Here is a 24,860-nt window from a genome sequence, read left to right as displayed (position 1 = left end):
ACTCTTTTTCGTCCGTTGTGCTGGGGTGGCTGGGTCATACTTCGGTCACATAAGTACTTTGGAATAACTTCGACGCAAAACATCTGGGCTCCGATTCTGCTATTTTACAATGGATACAAATTATTCCTATTCTGTAAAGCATTTTGCAAATACAAAAATTGAAACTTAATTGTATTGACCTTGAGTTAAGCGTGCCACACTGAATTTCCAAAGGTAGAAAAATTCTTAAGGGAAACGAAAATTGTCATTTTAAGCCAAATTTCATTCATTCATCGGCCATTTTAAATAGCAGAATTGGGGCCCTGACTCTACTTTTGTTGTTGACTGGTACCTTTTTTTTGCTAAGGTGGGGGAATCCTCATGGACTGAACTTCCTCGGGGGAGGAAATGGGTAATTGCTTGCTGGCTAAACCTCAACTGCCGTGCTACGTCATCCGCGTTTTTGTATCGGTGTATGGCAATGCGTTGCAATCCTTCACACACACCGTTGACCGGTACCTACCTAATCACATAGTCTTTAGAGAAACTGTTAATGCTACAGGTCAGTCTACACTACAGGTATATAGGTACATCGAACAATTAACTTTCGTAACGATAAAGAATCGTATCAAGAGGAACAGCCAGAAACAATGCGAGCCTTAATAAGTTTTACATACAGCCCGCTTAATGCTACGTCACTCCGACCGACGAATAAAAAATAAAAACTCCTACAACTCGTTCTTAAGGATTTCATATTTTAAAATAAGATTATTTTGAATATACTCCAAGTTTGTGCTAAGTCACGTCTGACGGCCAGAGATTTGGATTACTATTATAATGTATGGGATAAAATTGTTTCTTTGATGCGAGCTTTTTGAATTGGGACTTGAATAGATTTTGTATGTTATTTGTGTATGGAATGTAAGATTTGTGTTGTCGTGATGGTTATTGCTTTTTTTTAATAGAGAGGTAAAAAGTGAGTACTCGTGGCCTTGGTTTTATGGTTGTGGTGAAATAAAACTTAGATTGAGACAAAAAAAATGTTTTGAGATTCTCAAAACTTTACAAAGCTTTTATTAGGGATGAGCCGTTGTTGAAGATAGTTTTTAGATGACAACTGACAGTGGTAAGGAACAAAAGAAAATCAAACAATATGATTATTTTTAAGTATACATATTTATTTATAAATTACGCGGTCACATGATATAAATTAAATTATGTACAATTAAATAATACAGTTAAATTTATATAAAAATAATTATACAGATTTTGTTCAGCGAGGATCGAAGGTCGCGCCGTGGTGGCGTCGGCCCGGCCCGGGATCCTGGCCTACAATCTATGCCAACATATATTAAACTCAAGCTTTTTTAAAATAAGCTGCAATATCTGTTAGGTCAGGACGATAAATAAACAAAAAAATAACAACGGATAATAGTTGACAAATAAATAAAATAACATTTAAAAGTTAACAGTGACTAGAGAGCGTACGAGGATTCGATCGTCCAGGCGACTTCTCATAGGCATTCGACAGGGTGTAACACTTAACGTAACTTGTTTATTAATAAATAATTTATTATTATAAAAAAACTGCTTTACACACTTAGACTCCGAATTGTATAAAAATCGTTACTCATACTCAATATATCGTTTGCATCCAGTTAGATAGGTATTGTAATATTTGTTGTGGGTGTCCCACAGGGGAGTTAGTTGGGTCCCTTGTGGGTTCCACAGTCAGTCCATAGTTTAGTGGTCGACGACATTCAGGTAGAAGGCGGCGAGGCTGTCTCCCTTGGAGCCGACGGCGCGGGCCTGGTACTGGCCGGCGTCGTCGGGGCTGGCCTTCACGATCTCCAGCCTGTAGCGGGAGGTGCCCTCCATCATGAACTTGTATCGCGCTGACGTCTCGTCGATAGGCTTGCCGTCCTTCAACCACTGGAGCTGGAGTGGTGGCTGTGGAACACAAATTATTATTAGGATAAGTTTTTAATTAATCTAAACCTATCTGTATTGTTTGAATTACACCCACAGGTTATTTAATTATCTTAAACTTCCGACTTAGTTAATTCTCTGCTGAAATATCTTCATATCTTGAATAATCCAATACCCTACTTTTGAATACCTACTGACTTCCTCCCACCCATCCAAATCCATACCTTATCCAGCTCAGTGCTGAAGACGGCGGGCTCGGCGTTGTTGATGGTGGCCGAGGCGGGGAAGGCGGTGTAGGCCGGCGTGGTCACCGCCTCGCCCGGCACGCGGACCACGAGGCTGCACGACGAGAACGACTCGCCGGCGTCGTTGAAGGCCTCGCATGTGTATACACCTGGTCGAAGATAATGTGGGTTCAGTTTTTGGTTAACATAATAGGTAATATGTACTGTAAGAGGTTAAGAGGGTAAACAGTCTTGGTGTAGGACTCGCCACCGCCACGAGCTCTGGCTAAGTCCAAAATTATTTGGGCTATCCTGGAGGAGAGTAAACTGTTATTTGGGAAAAAATATGAATCCGCTAAACGAAATTTAAGTATTGTAATGGTCCTGGTTATATTAACACACATTAAATATGTTGAAATGATTAATTGCAACACTGAACGCCATCCATAGTTTATATTCTGTACCTTTTTAATCTATGGTCTTGTCATTTGTTTCTTTACATTATATTATTCTGTCGATTTGCTCAGTTCGTGTTATTATTTAATTTCCTAGTTCTATCAAGTAAATACTTAAATACTAACATATTCTAATAGGTTATGGGCCTGTATGTCCGATAGTATATTAGGGAAGTATTTCAAAATATAGACGCTGTGATTCAATTAGATTAAAGTTAATTAACCTAAAAATTCAAATAAAAATCGGCCATTACCGGCGAGCTTATTTTTTCTTCCAGCAATTTCAGCTTATTTTTTGAGAAAGTACTTAATAAAATGGCATCACAAATAACAATGGGTACTATTGAGAAACTAATTGGAAGAGAAAATTACCAAAGTTGGAAGTTTGCCGTAAAAAACTATCTCGAACATGAAGAATTGTGGCAAGAGATTGAATCTGATCCAGCCTATAAATCTGATAGCAAGAAAAATACGAAAGCAAAATCGAAAATAATACTGTTGGTGGACCCAGTTAATTACGTCCATGTACAAGAGGCCACAACAGCGAAAAAGCTTTGGACTACAAGACGCCATATGAATTGTGGACAGGTAAAAGACCAAACTTAAATAACATGAAAATATTTGGTTGTCACGCAATGGTTCATGTACCAAAAGAAAGCAGACGAAAATGGGATTCAAAAGCTACTAAGATGATATTTGTGGGTTATTGCGAATATACTAAAGGCTACAGATTGTATGATGAGAGTAAAAAACAAATATACAAGAGTAGAGATGTTGTTTTCTTGGAACACACAGCTAGGAATAATTGTGTAATTATGCCACTTACTTCTTTGCAAGCACAGGAAAGAACAGCCAAACAAGAATCTGATACCGATACTTTAGTAAGTGAAAGTTCAGAAGAGGAACAATTGTATGATGCCAGCAGTGATATGTCGAATTCAGAAAAAGATAATGACCCAGATTACACACCGGAAAAACATGATGACGATTCTATACCATTAAGAAATATAACTCTGAGGTCAAGGAATATCAAACCCAAACCTACTACTTATTTTTGTTATGAAGAGGAATCAACATGTTCATCAGCATTATTAAAGGAACCAGAGACTGTGGAAGACGCTCTATCAAGCCCAAAAGCAAAAGAGTGGAAAGAAGCTATGGATAGCGAGTATGAATCGCTCCTTCAGAATAATACATGGACATTGGTAACTCTACCTGAAGACAAAAGAATAATCCCTTGCAAATGGGTTTATAAAATGAAAACAGATGCAAATGGTGAAGTTGTACGATACAAAGCAAGATTAGTAATAAAAGGATTCAGACAGAGGAAAGGAACTGAATATAATGAAATTTTTGCTCCTGTAGTACGGCACACTTCAATAAGATATTTGTTTGCACTAGCTGTAAAAGAAAATTTATATATAGATCAAATGGATGCAGTTACAGCATTTTTGCAGGGAGATATAGATGCTGAAATATATATGAATCAACCACCTGGCTATGAACACGGACAAGAAGTTTGCAGATTAAATAAGTCTATTTATGGCTTAAAACAGGCTAGTCGCCAATGGAATTTGAAACTTACTTCTGTTCTCAAACAATTAGGATTGGAAAGTACGTCTGTTGATCCATGTATTTACTACAAAAATGATAATGGAAACATCATCTTTATATTGATCTATGTTGATGATTTATTAATCTTTTATAATAATGAGGAAAAAGGTAAAGAGATCAAGCTACAACTTAAAAGTAAATTTGAAATGAAATCGCTTGGACCTGTCAATTTTTTTATTGGCTGGAGGATAAGTCAAAGCGCGGCCAGAGATCAAATTTATATTGATCAGACTGCTTATATAGAAAAAATTCTACAGAGATTCAATATGACAGATTGTAATCCAGTCCATTCGCCCTGTGATCTTAGTTCCAAATTGATCAGCACAGGAGATGAAAATAATATTATTAGTAATGTACCTTATCAAGAAGCTATTGGAAGTTTACTTTACTTATCACAAGGAACAAGACCAGATATTTGTTTTGTTGTAAACAAATTGAGTAGTTTCAACAACAAACCAGAAACACAACACTGGTTGGCAGTAAAAAGAGTGCTACGCTACTTAAAAGGAACTAAGGATTATAAATTAAAATTTTGCCAAGATAAAGATGAAAGAGGAGTGTTTGGCTACTGTGATTCAGATTGGGCTTCCGACATTAATAGCCGGAGATCATGCTCGGGCTACATTTTTTTGTTTCAGGGTGCTTCAGTCTCATGGTGTTCTAAACGACAGAACACAGTTGCCTTATCAACCATGGAGGCTGAATATATGGCACTAGCTATGGCCACACAAGAGGCTATGTGGCTAAGGCATTTAGAGTCGAAACTAAATTGGAAGCTTACAGATGTGCCCACCATAATTTATTGTGATAATCAAAGCGCAATCAAATTTGCAGGTAATGATTCTTACTGTGCTCGCAGCAAACATATTGATCTGAGACATCATTTCCTCCGAGAAAGAGTTGCTGATAAGCAAATTCAACTCTGCTATGTTGGGACTCAAGATATGGTTGCCGACATACTTACAAAACCAATTTCTAAGAAGAAGACTGATGACTGTTCCATGGCTATGGGTTTGCAATTAAGAAGAGGATGTTGAAATGATTAATTGCAACACTGAACGCCATCCATAGTTTATATTCTGTACCTTTTTAATCTATGGTCTTGTCATTTGTTTCTTTACATTATATTATTCTGTCGATTTGCTCAGTTCGTGTTATTATTTAATTTCCTAGTTCTATCAAGTAAATACTTAAATACTAACATATTCTAATAAAATAAATAAGCGGCAGTTATTTTTTATTTGGTTATAGGTTGGTTTTTGTTATTTCATATTGTTTTTATCTTTTTATTTTGTAGTTTTTTTGAGAAAAAGCCTGACGTTAAAAAACGTACAAATAACAACATATAAGTACCAAACCAAATAGAGTTTAGAATTTAACTTCATCGTTTTTTGGCAGCTTTTATCAAACTACTACAGTTTATAAATCTACTTACTTTAACGCCATTGTTACCTATTCTGTGGCATTCTTAGTTCAAACTTTCCAGATCATTAGTATCAATATCAAAAGATAAAATCCATTAAAAATGTAAATCAAATCATAATATAATAGACAACAAAAATCATACTCATAGGCTTACCAAGAAGTAAAATCTATATAATTTCTGTCTACATACTATTAATTATAAGACAAAGCTTTCTACTCTTTGAACAATTGTATGTTGCTAATAAGAATGAACAAAACAATAAATTACTTTTCTCATATTATATCCTATTTCTACTTACAACGCCATCTACATATTTATAATGGAATTAATTTAAAGTAGTGACATCAGCGCCATCTCTCTGAGAATCATAGTGTTAACACGTTCATGGTGTACCTATCGGGTATGAATGGACGACAGTTTTATGATGTTTTAGTTAATGACGGAGTTTATAGATGGCTCTTATCGTAATTTTAAAGCAGAGTGTTTTCTTAAGAAAAGGTCAAACTATATAGATTATTATTCGGTTCTTCAATAAAATATTTAGTATTGTATTAACTCAAAATATCTCAGTTTTCACACTTTCATTATCACATTTAGCTCCTTCATAGGTGCACGGAATGGTCTTCTGCTATAATTTTTTTTCGGTATTAAAAGTACTGCCCCCTCATTCCATAAACAGTGAACATCTATATACATATACTCATAATTGTAGCTTATAATTAATTTCAAACATGGTGGTAGGGTCTCTGATCGCTTTATATATCTGATGAGAGGTTTATAAATATTGATATCTTTAAAGGAGGTTGCACACTAACCGGCATCCTCGGGGAATATCTCGGCGATGTGTAGCTTGTGGATGTTGGCCTCGCTGGAGTACTGGAAGTCCTTCGAGGGCTTGATCTCCTTGTTGTTGTGCAGCCAGATGACGTCGAAACGTTCCGCGCCAACAATCCTGTTGTACATATGAGTTTGGTAAGTTTAGGTGTTTTTTATAACATTCGGATTAATAACTAAAGTTATTGATTGGGTAAAGGTATAGGATCGTATCAGAATTTTCATATTCAGAGATTTCTTGCTTCTAAATTGTGTTTTCAATAATTTTATTATACTTTTTTTTAGTATTTTTTACTACACGAAACATATTTGATTTCATTATCAATTTTCAAAGTTTACTATGGCAAAAACGAATGTAAGTGCTGAAGTTCGATAATTGTTTCCCCATAATCTGTATTCGTTCTGATCTAGTATATAATACAATATTCTTCAACTTTCTCTCAACGCCATCTAGTCTCAAACTAAGCAGAGCTTGTAACATGCTTACAAGACAAGTGATAAAAACCGATAAATAAAATGACACCCAAACACAGAACCGATCAGAATGAAAACATTTGTTCAGGGAACCGAACCCACGAATATTACTAAATTACTATTGATCAGTTATCTATATAGTTTCCAAACACGCTCGTACCTGCAGGCTAGCGTGACGGCGTCTCCATCGGTGACGGTCTGTGACTGCGCGTGGTCCACTATCCTGGGAGGCTTGTCGCCTAACTTAACAGCCGCTGTCGTCGCGCTGCTGTCCATTGCTGTTATGATATTATGTTGTATTAATGATAATGTAGATGTTTAATATTAGGTAGGTCAGATGTATGGTCAGAGTTGAAGGAATTATTTGAATGTGTAATATACGTCTTAAAATTTGCCAATTTTTGCTGTCAGGTGGATTGGACATATTGTTAGGATTTTTTAAGTTCTATTTTTTATAAAATACGTTTTGATAGATTATCCTTATGGTGGAAAGTCTATACTGATTAGTTATATGTATAACCAACCATTAATCCAAACTCTTTTCCACCGACTTCAAGGAGACGATTCTCAATTCGTCTGTATTCTTACTTATAATTTTACCGATATCGCAATTGTTTTTTTCATTTAACTTGAAATAGCTATCATTCATTGTGTACCATAAACTTTGGCTCAATAGTTTAAATTAGAAGTACGTTATTTATGTTTTTTATCTACACTCACGTTTAACAGTGACTTTGCACTTGGTCTCGGTCTCGCCCTGGCTGTTGATGGCCTTCAGCGAGTAAACGCCCTCGTCCTCAGGGAACACCTCGTTGATAGCTAGTGAAGCTACACCGTTCTTGTATTTGAGGTCCACAACCTGTAGGTGAAAAATGAAAGAAGTTAGACTATGTAATAACATAGTTATGTAGTCTTTTATGTTGATACAAGAGATTTTCATTTTTTAAATTTCCAGATATTCACGACCAATGTCGCATAAGAGCATAGTTTATATATTTAAAAGTCTAGCTTAGAATTAGAGTTAAATTACAATCTTATAGAGCAAACTCATGTATTTGTGTTTGCTAAAAAAATAACCCATATTCGAGACACATGCACAAATCAGTTTGAATATCCGAACTTTTCAACCTTTTAGCTAAGGGCTTTGAAGTCATGCAGTGGATTGATATATTCCCATATCGTATGTCGTTATTGTGAGGAATGGTATTTTAGGGGATGGTACTATGGGCATGGTACCGTGAGCGGGTACTGTGGGTATAGCCCCAAGGGAACGGTACTGCGGGGATAGTACAGACTGTGGGTATGGTAGCGTGGGGATAGTTGTATGGTAATGGTACTGCGGGGACATTAATATGGGTATAGTACTGCCGGGATCTGTCTGTGAGGCATGGAAGTTATGAAGCTGATACTACGACATATGTCAGTATATCTGACCTCTGAGGAGTGCAGCGGCTTGCCGTCCTTGTGCCACTGCACGCGCGGGTCGGGGTCCCCGCGCACGGCGGCCGACAGCAGCAGCGGCGCGCCGTCGCGGGCCTGCAGCGCGTCCGGCAGCGAGCGCGCGAACGACGGCGCGCACATCGACGAGTCCGACGCCGGTACTAAAGGGGGAATTTTTCATTTTAGTTTATTCAGGAAAACAGGCAGTCATTTATATTCACAAGATATCAAAATGTAGATAGATAGTTCCATAACAATATTAAAATAAACTATACGGTACATGACAAATGTAAATTACCGTGATTACTTCGTATTTGAGTAATCTACAACATTTCTTTTTTAATCGTAGTTCACATTTTTATGGTTTTAAACAATTTTCGAAAATTCGCAACTCAAAACTCAAAATCGAAAATCTGTTTTTTAAACCTAAAATTACATTGGACCACCCTTCAACGCTTCCTAAGGGCTTTTGCTGCGAAAGAAGAAAGGGCGCAACAAACTTCCCTATTCTATTTCTTCTAGTCCAATGTGTCTCACTTCTAGGCCATCGTCATTCTCTGTTCTGGGCCACATGTAGCCAGCCCACGCGGTAAGCGTCTTTCCATTTACAATAGCAATATTAATACGAGTATATGCAAGTATGCTGTGCCAAAGTAAACAGTTGACTTACATATAAGTTCCTTGGTAGCACTCCTGGACCTCGAGCTGGTGTCGGAGTCCAGGCGCGAGAGGCCGCCGTACTTCTTCTTGCTAGCCTCAACCGAGCTCTGTGGAGAGTACTTCGGTCTGGGGGTGGACTTTGCGGGCGGGTCGATTGTCACCTACGAAACAGATAATATTAGTTTATTAGATTCATTGGGATGACTTTCATGTCAACCTTATGTTGTTTTTACCTATGAGGTTAGCACATTCTAATCAGATGCAGTATATTTTGACAATTTTAAGTTTAATTATTATTGGTAGTGAGAGAAAGTGAAGAATCAGTTCGACTATCCGATTTGGCAAAATAGCAGCGTCTAAGGATGACTTCATTTATACCTTAAAAGTTCTGCAAGGCTGTAGAATAGTAAAATACTACGAAGCCTTAACTATACCATTGACTTTAGAAACTCAGCAGATAACTATTTATTTTTAACGATTACTGTAATTTTCCATTATTTACTAAAAATAACTATTTCTTTTTGGTCTGTAGGATTTTGTCTTTGAAACACATTCAGACATTTATAGCACATTCACGAAGATTCAATGACATTCTAACATAAATGGTCAGAATACACAAATTGGGTATATATTTCACTATGGGTTATATAATACCTTAGTCTTGGTGATAATCGGCGGCGGCGCGGGTTTGATCGGCTTCTCGATGTAGCGCCGGTCGCCCGAGTGCAGGAAGTTGTGGATCATCTGCGCCTGCTCCGGGGAGGTCACCTCACCTGGTTGCCAGAACAAATTGTTAATTAACAGTTATGTATGTACTTTATGAGAGTAAAAAATACATGCGGCATAAGTGTTGCCAATCCAAAGTAAGCCCTTAAACAAGAGTATAGTTACAAAACATCAAAGATGAAGCATCACTCTCAGCTTGTATTATGAGTACTAGACAACTGATAAACATACTTAAATATATATTTGTAAATACATACATAACATAGATAAAATACACCCAAACACAGAACAAACGCATCACACAAACATTTGTCCTGGTTGGGAATCGAACCCACGACCTCCAGTATAGCAGTTAGGGTCGCTAACCACTAGACCAACATCTATATCATATCTGCTTTCCACAACTGGAATTCTTACCCCTATAAATATATATGTGCTAGTAAGGTACATACCCTCAACGATGACAACGCAACTGGTCTCATCGGTACCGTGCACGTTGGTCGCGATGCACGTGTACTTGCCGCTGTCGCTCGGCTGGCAGTCGATGATCTCTAGGGTCACCACGCCGTCGGACTGTGTCATCGCGTAGTCATACTTCGATAGCTCTCGCTTGTCTTTGTACCTGGGGGTGAAGGGGGTTTTTAGTTTATGAGTTGAATATTTAAATCAGGGTAAAAGATGATCAGCACGAATAAACCTAAGATAAGCAGGTTAGTAGTAGATTTTTTGTATATTTCATACGTGTTTAATTGTTCGAGCAGCTGGTTTGAAAGCTTTGGCTATATAACTGGGTTTCATACAAATAACCCCATACAAAACCTAAAGGGAGGGAAACATAATTTTGTAACTTCCGTCTCTCAATCACTCCTCAGTCTTTAAATTACAATCCTATTATACGACTTACAAATGGCTTTTAATTCACATTAGCAAAACTTATAAATTCACCCCAACCAGCACTAATACACTTATAACCAAAAAAGATACGCCACTAACACTACCGTTTGAGTTTCCGAAAAAACCATTAAAAATAATTAATACAAAAAACCTTATCAGCCGAAAATCTTCACAATTGCATGATTATTTTTTTAATTAAACAGATCAACTAATTACGCTTATAATTTTGACACTATGACACGGTATAAAATAGCTGTTGTCAATGTATTACGAGTGACATCGTTAATTGGACTAATGTGTGAAGGCCATCGCCGAGTCATATTTAATTAAAGCCGAGTCTTGATCCGATATTAGTTTAATTATGGAATAAAGTATGTATACATCTAAAAAGTATTTTCATAATTTTCAAAAAATTCCTTGCCAAATATGTCGATTCATCGAGATTTTTTTTTTTAATCAGTCGATTTAATTTTTTTATCGAGAAAGGATCAAATCAGTAAAATCAAATATTTTTGGTGTTCATTAAGTCTAATTTTGCGATATCACATTACATATTTCTTTTTTTTTACTTATTTTTAGGAATCGATAATTCAGACCGACATTACTGCCTCATCATCTATTTTTACAGTGTTATGAATTAAGCGTCAGACAAAGACCATTTGAATGAAAGATTTTTGCTCCATTCGTATAATAATATATCTCAGCTTCCATTAATGTTCGATGTTACTACTAGCTGTTGCCTGCGGGCCCACCTTCTTTAAATTAAAAATGATCCCACCGGAACTTCATATCGGGATTAAAACCATCTTGTGTGTTAATCTGATAAGATAACAAACTGTGTAACTGTGTGTATGTTTCTTCTAAATCCATTCAATACTTTTCGCGTCAAGAGCAACTCATGATTAAGAACTCTGGTTGGGTCCGAAACTAGTGAGGGAATCCGTTAGTGAATTTTTGCATCATTTAATAATTCATAATATTAGTAAGATATGTAGTAACAGTGTGTTCAAATATACTGACCACTTGACAGTGGGCGTGGGCTTGCCACTGAGACAGCAGAGCAGCTTGCAGGTGTCGCGCGCCTGCATGACGCGCGGCCGCAGCTGGAACGTGAAGGCGGGCGCCGTCTCGCTCGACTCCTGCCAGAACGTGTAGGGCAGCGCCTCGCGCCGCCGCGGGGCCTCCGCCAGGTGCTGTCGCTGGACCTTCGGGACCGCTGGGGGGCAACAGACCAGGTTAATCTAGATGTATGGTTGTAGAAGTATAATGTAAAAAGATGTAGAAGTACCAGATGTTGAAACTAGATTCGTCATTTTAGGAGAGATTTTAAATTTAAAACCTTTAAAAATTTAAGTTTGTACCTGTTCTTATTCATAGTATGATTAAGACTAGAAATATGGAACCATATTAATTGGAGGATGCATAAAATCTTCGGTTATGAGCAACTTAGCAGGCATACGGTGTGGTCTTAAGAATATTTTGTGTGACACGTAAATAACGTGTTAAAAAAACACCTACAGTAATAAATCAAGATAACCTGCGCCTAGGATGTGTACAGAAATAGTAAACATTATTTAGATATAAAAAGGCCCAAAAATCCCTATTATGAAAACACCCTGTTATACCAAAAGTAAAATTTCCAAAACTATTAATAACATCCATGACCAGATTCTTAAAAAAAAACCATTATCCTTAATTGTCCAAACTTACTCGATAACGACGATCCAGAATATCTTTAACAGTTGGTTCCAAGAATAAACTTATGAATTTTATCAACACTCCAATGGTTAGCAAGTACAGTACCAGGAAAACTAACTATTTTTTAGAAAGCAAACTACAAAAAAACACTTTCTTTGATCTAACCACAATATTTCCAATCAATCAATACGTTGTTCAAACTGCAACGTTTATAAGATCACTGTGGCTAATTTAGTCGCACACCGACCGTCTAAAGGTAAGATATTTTTAGATCAGAATTCACAATGCCATTACAATAGATTAATAGTGAATGTTAATTGTGTTGTTATAATTGCTGGCAGGTATTCGCTTGTTTAACGGTCTAGTTATTTCTGATTATAAATTTAACACATTGTATGTGGTATTTGTAATTAGACTAGTATTTATATTAAATGAACATGTGAGGTAATTTAATCAACGAAGATAAGATAAAATTGCCAAATTAATTTAAGTAACGTATGCCCCTCGACATTTCCCTAAACGAATTTGAAAGTTTATTTTTGCGTAACTTGTAATAATATCTAATCTGCTGTCGAAGCTTTTGCAAAAGTTTTAAAACTGCCACCAAAGGAAATAAGTAATGTAATAGGACTTTTTGTTCCTAACGATTCCGAATTATGTCCAATAATATACCCTGTTAACCAAATAAAAATAAAAAAAAAATCTCACAAAACTTAAAAAAACACTTCTATTTTCGTCGCAATACCACCAATACCGACGCGAACAGACTCAACCGTGAACGTTTATGAGTACAAGCAACCCCACTCAGGTCACAAAGTATAGTTATAAAACATATATGTCTAAATGTAACTTACGTTGTACATTCAAGAAGACAACCTCCTCCCTGAATCCGTAGTGGTTCTCAGCCCTGATGATGTACTCGCCGCGGTCCTCGAGCTTCGCACGGTTGATTATGAAGTAGTAGTCGTCGCCGGCGTACCTTGATGTACAAAAAGTTAGTAAATGAAAAGACGTAATGCAAAATAAATAATGTATTAACCTAAAGTTATACGATTTTTAATGGTCATGTTGAGTTCTCATAAAATATTTCGCTTTGCATTCCTCCATTTTCATATATTTTTTCTCAAGTGGAGACTGGACGACATATTGTAAATTGAAAATATCATTTTAGTATACTAGAGAAACATTTATCTAGAATCTCTTATATACTACTAATTACTCAAAGAGTTCTTTGTCTTTTGCCATTACAAATTAAATGGATCTAATATTAGTTATAATCTATTATTAGGTCCATTATAAGTAATAATAAAAATCACTCAAACACAATTCATTTCTCGTTTAAACAAGCAACTTTTACAAACATATCCTTAAAGGAACTACTAAATATGAAAAAGTCAGTTTGACCTCATCTTCCTAGTTGAATATTATATACGAAGACCTTATCGAGTTAACTTAACTTGTAATTTGAACCTTACCTCTTCATAAACTTGACGGACTGCCTCAATTCGTGGTTGTTCCTGGACCAGGTGACTGTGGGCGTGGCGCAGGCGATGATGCGGCAGTACAGCTTGACCGACTGGCCCTCGTAGCAGAACGCGGACTGAGGCTTGATGACAAACCGTGGGGCGGCTTGCCGGCGGTCTGGTGGGGAGATGAAACAAAGTATTGTTAGATTGTCGTCTATATTATTATGCACTATGAATGTAAGTGTATTTGTTTCAAGGCCAAAATAAATTTTCTAGAGTGTATATATTGATTTGCTCTTATTTATCTTTCGAAAGAAGAGCTTAGAAATTTAAGGTACTTATTTATACAAAAAAAAATATAATGGTGTAGTCGCCAAGATCAGAATGTAATAAAAAAAATATACTCAAATTAAAAACAGTTGTTCCTTTGGTTATCAATTCAGGGCCTCCGTTTTTTCTTCGGGTAATAATATAAAACAGCAATTAAAACACTAAAACTATTGTAGTTTAACTAGTGTATGCTTACCGAACTGTCCGTCGTATATCTTCCACTTCTCGATGAGAAGCTTCCTCAGAGAGCTGTACTCGCTCAGCCTGCCGATCGGCAGTCTGAATGACGCCCAGTTCTGTACGAGAAAACAATTGTTATTTTTTTATGTTATGTTAAATTTGTGCAACGATTTTTAAGTGTGCCGTGTTAAAGATCTTAAGTAATGACAATAGAAACCAACCGTCTAAACAGAGGGACGCAACCGCGATTAACTTTTATTAACGCTTACATTGACTACTTATTCAAGCCCATCAATTTGTGCTATAGTATATTTTATATATTGAAACTACTGACTAATTACGATGGCAAAACTAGAAAGGAATATCCACTCTCAATATTTTATGTTATTACGGATATCCTCTAGAATTAATATGTATGGCTGAATAACATTTGCTTAGTTAGCTAGAATTACATATATATTATTACTGTGTATACATACCTCGTACTGCAGCCTTAGCCTGTCGCGCATGGCCTCGTAGCGTCTCGCGGCGATGGTGTGCGTACGCGCAGCGGCCGCGTCGCCCGCCAGCCAGCGGTGCAGCAAGCACTCGTGAGCGGTCATACGCTTCCTGTGTATTAGATATGGAAGAAGTCAGGAATTGGGATAGTCCAATATATAGATCCAAAAGTGTTGAAAAAAGAAGAGAACATTTAGTAATATGATTAGGTAGAAAATTTAAGAAGTTTGGAGATATTTAAGATAAGCTTGTCTTTAATAATTAACGAAATGTTATTAAAACGTAACAATACTAATATTTTCTGTTTAATACTCAACAATATTATCTGTAGGTAAGGTTTCAATTTCACAAAATATGTATCATAAAATTAAGAAAAAAATTCGCAAGATTTTTTTCTAACTTGCGTAACATTATGTCATCATATATGGCACAATTTTTTAACAAACCCATTTTGAAATCCTTTATCTCATCACGACTAACTCACAAAGACTTGAACAAAAAAATACATCATCTCCAATACATACTCCTTGTTCTTAACCAGCAGTCTCCTGATGAAGTCCTTGGCATCATCAGACACGTGCTGGAAGGCCTCCTCGTCGAACTCCCAGTCGCAGGCCTTCACGTTCTTCAGGGTCTCGATGTCGTTGTTGCCGGCGAATGGTGATAGGCCGGAGAGACTGTTAGAGAAATTTCGATTAGTTGTTATTTTAATAAGGGTGAGTCTAGTTAGTTATAAAATTTTGTCTAGTAGTAGTTTTTTAAATTTCAACTGCACGGATGGCTACCCGTTCAGTTGAAATTAAAAAAAAAAAATGGCCACGCCACGGTGAACTTAGTATTTTGGTGGTTTTCGTTGGTTTCATTGTAGATCCTGACTTACGGGTTCGACCCTCACGTAAACCAATTATTTTAGTAATCTACAGAAGATTGTTCTGAGTCTAGGTGTCCTGGTGTATGTGTAATTTCACGGCAAAACATAGCGTTCCTAAGTTCCTTATCATATTGATGTTTATTTAGCACCAGCATGAGCAAATATTTATGTGATATTTATTTGTATTACATATAATAATAAGTAATACAAATAAATATTCCTGATCCTTGATTCTTGTATGTGACTTGAATGTTTCTAAAATCCACAGTCACACAAAGATGAAATACCTTGACACCCGAGCTGTTTTCTGTTTCATTATAATAGTAAAGCCCATCATTCTCAATCAATCATTTGTGAATACCTTAATCCCATATTCTATCCATCATAAATACATAATACATATATACAGATAACTCACAGCACATAAGACAGTACTCCCACCGCCCACATGTCGGTGTAGAAGCCGACGGGCTCGCGCTCCACGATCTCGGGCGCCGCGAACTCGGCCGTGCCAGTCGATATCTTGACGACCTCGTTGGGGTCCAACTTGGTGGCTAGGCCGAAGTCGATGATCTGTAGGGGATGGTGGTGTTAATGTTTTGTTATTGGTATAGGAAGTTGAAGAAATTGATTGTTTTTTTATTGAAATACAGTAATGTAGCAATGAACGAAAAGGGATGAGAAAAATGTTGAGGAGCTTTGAAACTATATGGGCTAATGATGAAATACAGTTTTTTTTTGCAATAGATAATTGTTTTTTGCCTCTCATTGCTTGGACATACAAAAAGACTGACATTACTTATTTTTTTTCCATCCGTTCTCGCACTAATTTTACGCGCTGGTATAATAATTAGAGAAGTAGCAAATAAGAAACATGATGTCGAAAGATATTCTACTTCTCACTTCCACATAAATTCTGCTTTAAAATCCTATAAATAAAATTACTTAGGATAGACTTATTTTAAAGCAGAACTAAAACCTAGCAAGATCAACTGATCTCCGCTGTCATCTACATATATTGTCTATGCCAGTGCAGATCATTCTAGCGTCAAATCTAAAAGACTATTCAGTATGACGTTACAAATCTCCTTACTAACCTTAACATCAGTACCAGTCCTCGTCTGGCACATGACGTTCTCCGGCTTGAGGTCAAGATGTATGATGTTCTGTTCGTGCATGTGTCGCACGCCCTCGCATATTTGCCGCATGTAGTGCGCGGCTTCAGCCTCGGACATGTTGTAGCCTGGCTCTGTGATGCGCTCGAACAACTCGCCTCCGGATAAGCTGTGGGTGGTTGAGTTGTAGGTTTTGTTGGGTGATATATATAATAATATTATTATAAATTATACAAATAAATAGTTAAGTTGACATGCTAGTTGTTGTCGAAATTATTATTATCAGCCTTGAATAGTAACTGCTGGGCATAGGCTTCCTTTCTTTTATGCCATTCTTCTTTGTGTCTTTGCCTTCGCACCCAGCCTGTTCTATTACGTTGTACATACATTTTGTAGTAAACGCATTCCGAAGGCTCAATGTTTCAAGTAAACTATCGTTTTCGTTTTTTATCAGTGCATATAAAAAAAAACTGCGTAATGTTAAGCTGAAGTGAACATAACGTATAATTGGGTAAACTCAATTATAATTGGCTTATCAAATTTATCAGATCATAACTACTGGATATGACGTCAATAAAATATGAAAGAATTAAAATAAATACTCACAACTCGAAAATAAGCACCATCTCGTCATCATCTTCGAAGGCATCGTGCAAGTTGATCAGCTTCCTATGATGGAGCTGGTTCATGATGTCTATCTCTTTCTTAATGAGTTCCTTCTCCATCGCACCCGCTACCGGTATGAACTTGGCGGCGAAGTAGTTGCCCGTCGCCCTCTCGCGGCAGCGGTGGACAACGCCGAACGCGCCTGTGCCTACAACATGACGTGCAACCTCATGCCTCTGTTGGTTGGAGGGCTTGTCAAGTCCAGTGTGTTAAGTTTGCTTAGGTCTTTGGAGATTTTGTTGTTTTGTTCAGAATTGGAAATAAAAAAGAATGTTTATTTCTTTTTTTTCTGACATGTGGGAAAATTTGTATAGCAATCATTGTTTTCAGTAAAACAATGATTGCATTGTTTTACTAAAAACGATAGTTCTACAAATAAAACACAATTTTTTCCACATGTCAGAAAAAAAAAGAATGTTGGATATGTAGCCCAGTAATGTCAATTTCTTAAAGATTCTAGTCACATAACCGTCACATAATCACAAATTTTCTAGTCAGGTCAAATTATCTTAAAGAACTTCACAAACTCAACACGACTTGCTTTGGTTTTAATTTGGAATTCGGTCTAATTATGTATATTTCATACTGTTGTGTCTGTGACTGTATTTCATTGCAATGAGTCTAAGACACAAAAATATGCAAAACACACGTTAAAATCAGTAATATCTATAAAACTACAATTTTGCGCCAATTCATCATAATAATATGTCAACTTCTACTTGGCGTAAAATTCGCAATTAAATAATCGTATTGTTTAATAAATATATTAAATATCTTATGAAGCGAAAACCGTGCATCTACTTCAATAGTATAAAGATAGATATTTTTTATTAAATAAATAAAATATAATTATTGAGAATAAAAATTAGGGTTACTTGAAATATTAACGTCCTACATACAAATCTTATAAATTTCTACGTATTTTTATATCCAATCACCCTACTCAAATATCATGCTATTTCATCCTAGAGATAAATATTAAACGTTTTAAAGAATTATAATTATAAGTACAGCTTAACCATTCTAACTTGACCTCTTTGAAGTTTAACTTGTACAAGAGTGAGAGAGATGTCACTATACTGATAGATAAAGTGCAAGAAGAACAGCAGTATTTCGTAGCTGACTTCAGAGAGGTCCAATTATATTGGTGCTATGTGCGTGTGAGACAGAGAGATGCAGAGAAAGAGATGCACTACATCGATCGAGTCACACACAGACCTCTGGCGCGCGACCTTCTAGACGGGGCGCTCACGAAGTCACCTGTGGATTATCACCAGAATCACCATGTATCGGGGAACACAAAGGAATGGGGATCAATACTGGTACTAATTGATATTAGGTCAGAGGAGGCCAAGCGAACTATCCCAGTACAAACGTTCTCGTTCGATTACAAAGATCGTTGTAAGTAGTTGGCCACCCCTGATATTGGCTATATCTGATTTATGGGGTTACGAAAAGTTTAGGAAAGGACTCGTATTATTATCAACTACTGAAAGTAAGTTTAATGGAAAACTTATTTAAAGGATATATTAAAAGGGAAAAGAGACTAATTTCTTGGTCAATAAGGTTCATTTTCGATTATCCAGTTAGTAAATCTATGTTAATAAAAATCTAATAAAACCCCCTGTGATATCACAAGCAACTTCGTAAGTGTGTTTAGTTTTTTTATAGTTTACTATCATGCTTTCGATTTTTTTATAGAATATTCATTTTTTTTAAAGAAGAAAGCTTTTAGACATAATTATCTTTCCTTTTTATTAAAATAACTTCATTTCAAACGTTTTTTTTTTTATTATTTAATATGATCAAATTTACTGCGAGTAATTAAGATATTAACTTGTTATAATAAATTCACTAGAGTATAGAGTGGGCGCGTATTAACAACAAATAAATGCGGTATTTTTGCTTCCTGATGATCTTAGGAATGTTAACTATAATAAGTATAACCTAATCTTAAATCTACCGAGTTTTATCTAGTAACAACTTACCAGTTTCAAACATATTTTCTATCATTAACATGCACTTACAGCTAGATCCTTAACAATCTACTATAATTATAAACGAAATAAAAATAACAATTTCCTGAACTAGACTTCAATACATATCAATTTTACAATACATATATCTAGGCTGAGAATCCACTAAAAACTAGAAGTCTATCTCTTCATGCAATAAAATCATAATTCACCGTAAATACTAGCTCAATACTTCTTGTACCTTAATAGCACAAGAGCTCAGGCACCTAAAGGTAGCCTTATTTTAGGCCCCTTATCTGTTCTTATTAATGTATTTCAATCTCTTTAACTATCATAACAGTTTCTAACACAATACTATAGGTAAGCCTACAAAATTCTATCTCAAATCACATGCACTAACGTCAATTCTCATATAAACCATCGTAACAACTCACCAATCTCCTCGAGTATATCGTATTTGTCGTAGACGGAGCACGTGTTGATGTCCACGGGCTGCGGCACGTATTTGCTGTAGATGTCGAACACGTAGCTGTCGTAGTCCTTCACTGGACCGTGGTCGGCGTTCGTGCGGATACGTTTGCCGGATTCATCGACTGGGGTGAGACAGACAAGACACTTTATGATCCTCTTTTATCAAGTCAAAGTAATGAGGTCCTAGTTAAATGGGTACAGCTTTTTGATGCTGTTGCTATTGATACCTTTATGAAGTTTTTTTTGGCCGTTAATGTCGGAATGCAGGACATAGGCCTCCCTTAGATTTCTCTACTCTGTCCGCTCTATTGGTATCATGGAAGGATAATCCATGAAGTTAGTTTTACAGAATATCATAAAGTTCGTTATAACCTGGAAGAAGCCTGTGCCCAACAAATGTACATTTGCAGACTAGAATTATAAAGTTTATTTGCTGTAATTTAATTCCCGCAAGTTTTACTACTTTCGATTTCCGAAACCAGTACACTATTATCCTAAAAACCAGTAACAGTCTGACCTCAACAATCCAAGACTGTACCCTCGCCACTTCGATTCAACATACCAGGGTATTCCTTCTTCTTGAACTCCTTCTTGATGATGGCCTTGGTCTGCACCAGGGTGGTCGGCTCGCTGGGCTCCGACCTGCCGTAGATGTTCTCGGCGTACACTCTGAACTCGTACTGCTTGCCTGGTACTAGGCCAGTGATCGCCATTGTTGTGAACCTGGAGAAGAAGGGAATAGTTGAAAATATTGTTAGATATTGGGTTTATAGGTAGCCGATGAGGCTGTAACGGTGTTACAATTGTTTTGTTATGTTATTGAATCATGAGTAGCAAATGAACGATACGTCTTTCCCAATAACCTATCCATTCCTAACAAGAAAAGATAGCTGTACAATTTTTTTATTTTCATACTACTCTTTCTCATAGTATTCAACATAGTTACAAAATTTTTGAACTACGCATTATGAGTTTAAACGTTAAGAAAGTGACTTAAAACTCCCCCCAATGTACACTTATTTTATTTGCAGTCTACTGCAAAATTAAGAGAAAACCTGAAAATTGCCAGTACGTGTCTAATTTTTAAACATCATCTATATAATGCAAATAAGTATTCTACACCGGCAAAGACCCTGATAAATCAATCACAGATATACGATTAACAGCCGGGACCCACAATTTAACGTGCCTCCCGAATCACGGAGGTACTTGCTATGACAAAGATTAACCGTCTACGGAACAACAGCGTCATGCGTAGCTTAACCTGCGATCGACTCACTTATTATGCAGTTATAGCTTACAAGCTCCTCAATCAATCTCATCAAATATAGAAATTGAAATTGATATCTATAACGTACCTGGTGTTTCCAACCCTGATCCAGCTGGACATGGGGTGTTCCCTCTTCTCGACCAGGTAGTTGGTGATGTCGGAGCCGCCGTCCCAGACGGGCGCCTTCCAGCTGAGGGCCAGGGAGTCCACGCCGATGTTGTCCACCGCTGGGAAGCGAGGCGGGTCCGGACGGTCTGGTGAAGGGGGTAAAAATAATTAACATATACATAATGCAAAATATTTATGTTTATTAAGTGTGTTATGGCAGATAATCCATTCAGGTATGTTAGAAGTTCCTTTTATATATAATTTAACAAAAGTAAAATTCAGGCAATGTAAACAGCAATGCAAACTCCAAAAATTTAGTATTAATCAGATGAAATATGGAAAACAGCGAAATAGTCTAGAAATATGTACAAGAATCCGAAATCAGAGTTTAAACATAGTCATTCCATTTATGAGGGTGATACAAAATCCGTAATAAAATTTTGTTTTGTGAACAGGTATACCTACACAGATCGTTTTTTTACTATTGTTTATTGTCTATTTCACCCGACTTTTCGACGTCAGCCGTGTTTCAAACTGTTTCTCTTTTTAACTATAAGAGTCGAGCTGGCTAGACACTGGCCTGACCGTAACTAAGGCCTTGAGGTCAATATAGTAATTCCTCATGTAGCCCTTACCGCTAATCTCAACGTTAATGGTAGCGGAGTCCTGTCCGAGCTCGTTCTCAGCCGTGATCCTGTACGGGCCGGAGTCCAGCTTGCTGGCGTCGCGGATCGTCAAGATCGCGTGGCGTTCTGAAATGTATCAAGCGTTAGGAGTTATAAACATATTAGGGTAAATTAGATAGTAAAGATGATAAATAGTCACTTAATGTTATTATTGAAAATCTTTCCTGTTCTTAACTTATAAAACTTTTGTAGAAAAATACAGGCTAATTTTATTTATACCATTATAATATATCACTGCAGACTGCGTCAGTCAATGGGAATATTTTCATAAAAAGGCTTGTCATTTTTTTCTACAATTCAAGTTTCTTTATTTAATGCAAAAGAGTTGAACAAAAGTCTATTCATTGAGTCCCTCCTCCTTCAAACTCAAGAAGCATAAACTTACTAGCGACGCACTTTAACAGTATAACCATTAAACTTCAACCTCCTCTTCAAAACTGAAATAACTGCCTTCAAACTAGAAACCCACCTTTCCTCTCGACGTGGTAGTGGTGTCCAGACTCGATGGTCTCTCCCTCCCGCACCCACGTGATCTTCGGCACCGGGTGACCGGTGAAGGGGATCTTGATGACAACGTTCTCGCCCTTGTCGAAGTACGCGGTCACGCGGAACCGTGGTGGCACGTTCAGTTTTGGTGCGGCTGTTGGTGGAATATTATGGTGGTTAAAAAGAGTAAATAATGTTGAAATTCTAGAGTAAGTATCTTTCCCTCTTAATCTCTTTACTTTCTACTCTCTTATACTCTCAATAATTTAGAAAATATCAACAATAATTAGACACGAACACGTGATTCTGAAGTCTTTTGCCAATCATGAAGATGCGTCACTTCTTGAAACAATAGAGTAACTGTTAACAGGTCAGAGAATATATTACATTTACGCTATTATTTATATGGTGGAATAACTCACACACACAGTTGCGATCTAGAGGTCTTTATTTACTCTCTACACAATTTTCGTGTCAACAAAGAAGAACTAGTGTAGTTGAGTTTTGTATTCACAAAGGAGTATTATGACTAGTGTTGTAGGTATACTCACTCATGATCAGCAGCTCAGCCCTCGTGCTCTTGACGCCGGCGCGGTTGACGGCGCGGCAGACGTACTCGTCCGCGTCCTCGCCGAACACGTCCATGACGGTCAGGAAGTGGTTGTCGCCCTCGCTCCAGATGCGGTGGCGAGGACCGTTGGTTATCTCACGAGCGCCTGTGGGTACAAATATGTAAATGTTAAGGTACTTCTAGAATATATTGTGGTACCTATTGCGATTTTTTTACAGCACTTTTAGGATGTCAACTCAGTGGAATCTTCTAAACTATTGTCTCAATTCCAGAAAATATACTTGTGCTGTACCCGACAGGGTTCATAGTGAGCTGTAAAACTTACTTAATGATTGTCCACCCATTTAACATATTATGCAACAAAGTATTGAATAGAATTAAGAACGACACTATGGTGAAACTACGCTATGATGCTGACTTTGCCATATAATTGTACATGTCCCTAAGGGGGACTGTTATATTAGTACCATTCATAATAAGTAGTACTATTAATGTCTTCTAAATCGTCTGATATTCATGGTTTTTCTTGTGAGCATTTAAAATAAATGATCTTTTTAGAAATATATCAAAATAGAACTGTATAACTCACCCTTGTACCACGTGATGGTTGGCTTCGGCTGTCCAGTGATGGTGCACTGGAACTTAGCGTTGTGGTACTGGATGCAGTTGGCATTCTTCAGTGGCTTCACGATCTCTGGCGGTGTAGCCGCTGCAATAATAATAATATTATGTAATAATTGTCGTATTGTAAATTTTAGGGAGTAATAATATTACACAACATATTTTTTTTCCTTTCGTACCAAGTCAAATATTTGATACAACCTTGCCTATAATCCTCTATTCACAGTTTGTTTTACTAAGTCAATTAGTACCCCTCACCTTTAGGATCGACGACCTTGACCTGTTGGCTGGCGGTGCTGGGCGGCGAGAGGCCGGCCTCGTTCTGGGCGGTGACCCTGAACTCGTACTGGCGGCCCTCGATGAGGTTGGCGCAGTTCCACTGTGTCGGCAGGCACAGGGTCGGGTTGACGCGCTGCCACGCGTTACTGCCGACCTCGCGCTTGTCTATCCAATAGCCTGTGGAAGGGATGGCGTTAAAATACTTCTTGATAGTAAAAAAAAATAGACCTATAGAAGTACTCGTAGCCGAGAACTGGAAGGCAAATGCTTTCCTGCCCTTCTTCTGTTGATTGAATTGAATTGAGTGGAAAGGCAATTAAACTTATTTTTACCTAGTAATCAGTCTCAGATGAGGAGTTTTGGGTAAAAACCAAAGCCTTGTCAATTTGATAATCATATGATACTTTAGGTCAAAAGATTCCCAACACCAAAGTCCATTTTCTTATCTGAATAGTGTTTTTTCTGAGGGTACATTATTACATTTTGTCTTATAAGTCTAACCTTCTTCAAAATTTTGAGGTATTTGTTTCACTTTACCTTGTATTCTAGCTCCACCATCGCTCTCGGGCTTGTCCCATTCCAGGTGAACGAAGTCGCCTCCGATCTCCAGGATCTTGGGGATGCCGGGAGCTGATGGTGGGTCGTAAGGTGCCTTGGCCTGTGGAAGGTCACATTTGGAACGTCATAATTGTGAAATAAGAACAGTCTTGATATCGAAATTATTTTAGCAAGAGACGCGAAAAGTTGGAAAAAATTACATATTGATCTGGTCATGTAAAGAACAGATTTACCAGAATCAACAAAAACCTAATAAAAATATTTTGTCACCACTTAAATGCTTAATTTATTGTAATATGGAATGCTATTCGTAATAATGCTTGATCGAAAAAAAACACCTGCCAAAATACACTGG

At 37.1% G+C, this 24,860-nt stretch overlaps 1 protein-coding gene across 18 annotated transcripts in view; it reads right to left on the bottom strand.

The window, feature by feature from the left end:
- Positions 1-1,660: 1,660 nt before the first annotated feature.
- Positions 1,661-24,860, bottom strand: part of LOC113497889 (twitchin) — a 128,711-nt gene continuing 105,511 nt past the window's right edge. For 17 of the 18 annotated variants that reach the window (XM_026877660.1, XM_026877659.1, XM_026877663.1 and 14 more), the window contains 27 exons: positions 24,485-24,605; positions 23,927-24,124; positions 23,637-23,756; positions 23,028-23,192; positions 22,460-22,630; positions 21,940-22,056; positions 21,285-21,450; positions 20,489-20,649; positions 19,890-20,048; positions 17,420-17,627; positions 16,796-16,982; positions 16,117-16,271; positions 15,352-15,504; positions 14,809-14,938; positions 14,346-14,445; positions 13,829-13,994; positions 13,208-13,332; positions 11,676-11,871; positions 10,214-10,383; positions 9,690-9,808; positions 9,046-9,196; positions 8,370-8,536; positions 7,656-7,794; positions 7,096-7,213; positions 6,443-6,579; positions 2,133-2,302; positions 1,661-1,929 (listed from right to left, as the gene is read on the bottom strand). In XM_026877660.1, the coding sequence (XP_026733461.1) occupies positions 1,723-1,929; positions 2,133-2,302; positions 6,443-6,579; positions 7,096-7,213; positions 7,656-7,794; positions 8,370-8,536; positions 9,046-9,196; positions 9,690-9,808; positions 10,214-10,383; positions 11,676-11,871; positions 13,208-13,332; positions 13,829-13,994; positions 14,346-14,445; positions 14,809-14,938; positions 15,352-15,504; positions 16,117-16,271; positions 16,796-16,982; positions 17,420-17,627; positions 19,890-20,048; positions 20,489-20,649; positions 21,285-21,450; positions 21,940-22,056; positions 22,460-22,630; positions 23,028-23,192; positions 23,637-23,756; positions 23,927-24,124; positions 24,485-24,605 (4,176 nt within the window). In that variant the 3' untranslated portion in view covers positions 1,661-1,722. Of the gene's footprint in view, positions 1,930-2,132; positions 2,303-6,442; positions 6,580-7,095; positions 7,214-7,655; positions 7,795-8,369; positions 8,537-9,045; positions 9,197-9,689; positions 9,809-10,213; positions 10,384-11,675; positions 11,872-13,207; positions 13,333-13,828; positions 13,995-14,345; positions 14,446-14,808; positions 14,939-15,351; positions 15,505-16,116; positions 16,272-16,795; positions 16,983-17,419; positions 17,628-18,656; positions 18,740-19,889; positions 20,049-20,488; positions 20,650-21,284; positions 21,451-21,939; positions 22,057-22,459; positions 22,631-23,027; positions 23,193-23,636; positions 23,757-23,926; positions 24,125-24,484; positions 24,606-24,860 lie in introns of those variants that run through there. The other variant, XM_026877675.1, reaches the window with a different exon arrangement.

This window comes from Trichoplusia ni, chromosome 10, assembly GCF_003590095.1.
Source record: "Trichoplusia ni isolate ovarian cell line Hi5 chromosome 10, tn1, whole genome shotgun sequence".
Taxonomy (NCBI): Eukaryota; Metazoa; Arthropoda; class Insecta; order Lepidoptera; family Noctuidae; genus Trichoplusia; species Trichoplusia ni.
The sequence above is the reverse complement of the archived record's forward strand: the minus strand, read 5'-3'. Positions and strand labels throughout refer to the sequence as shown.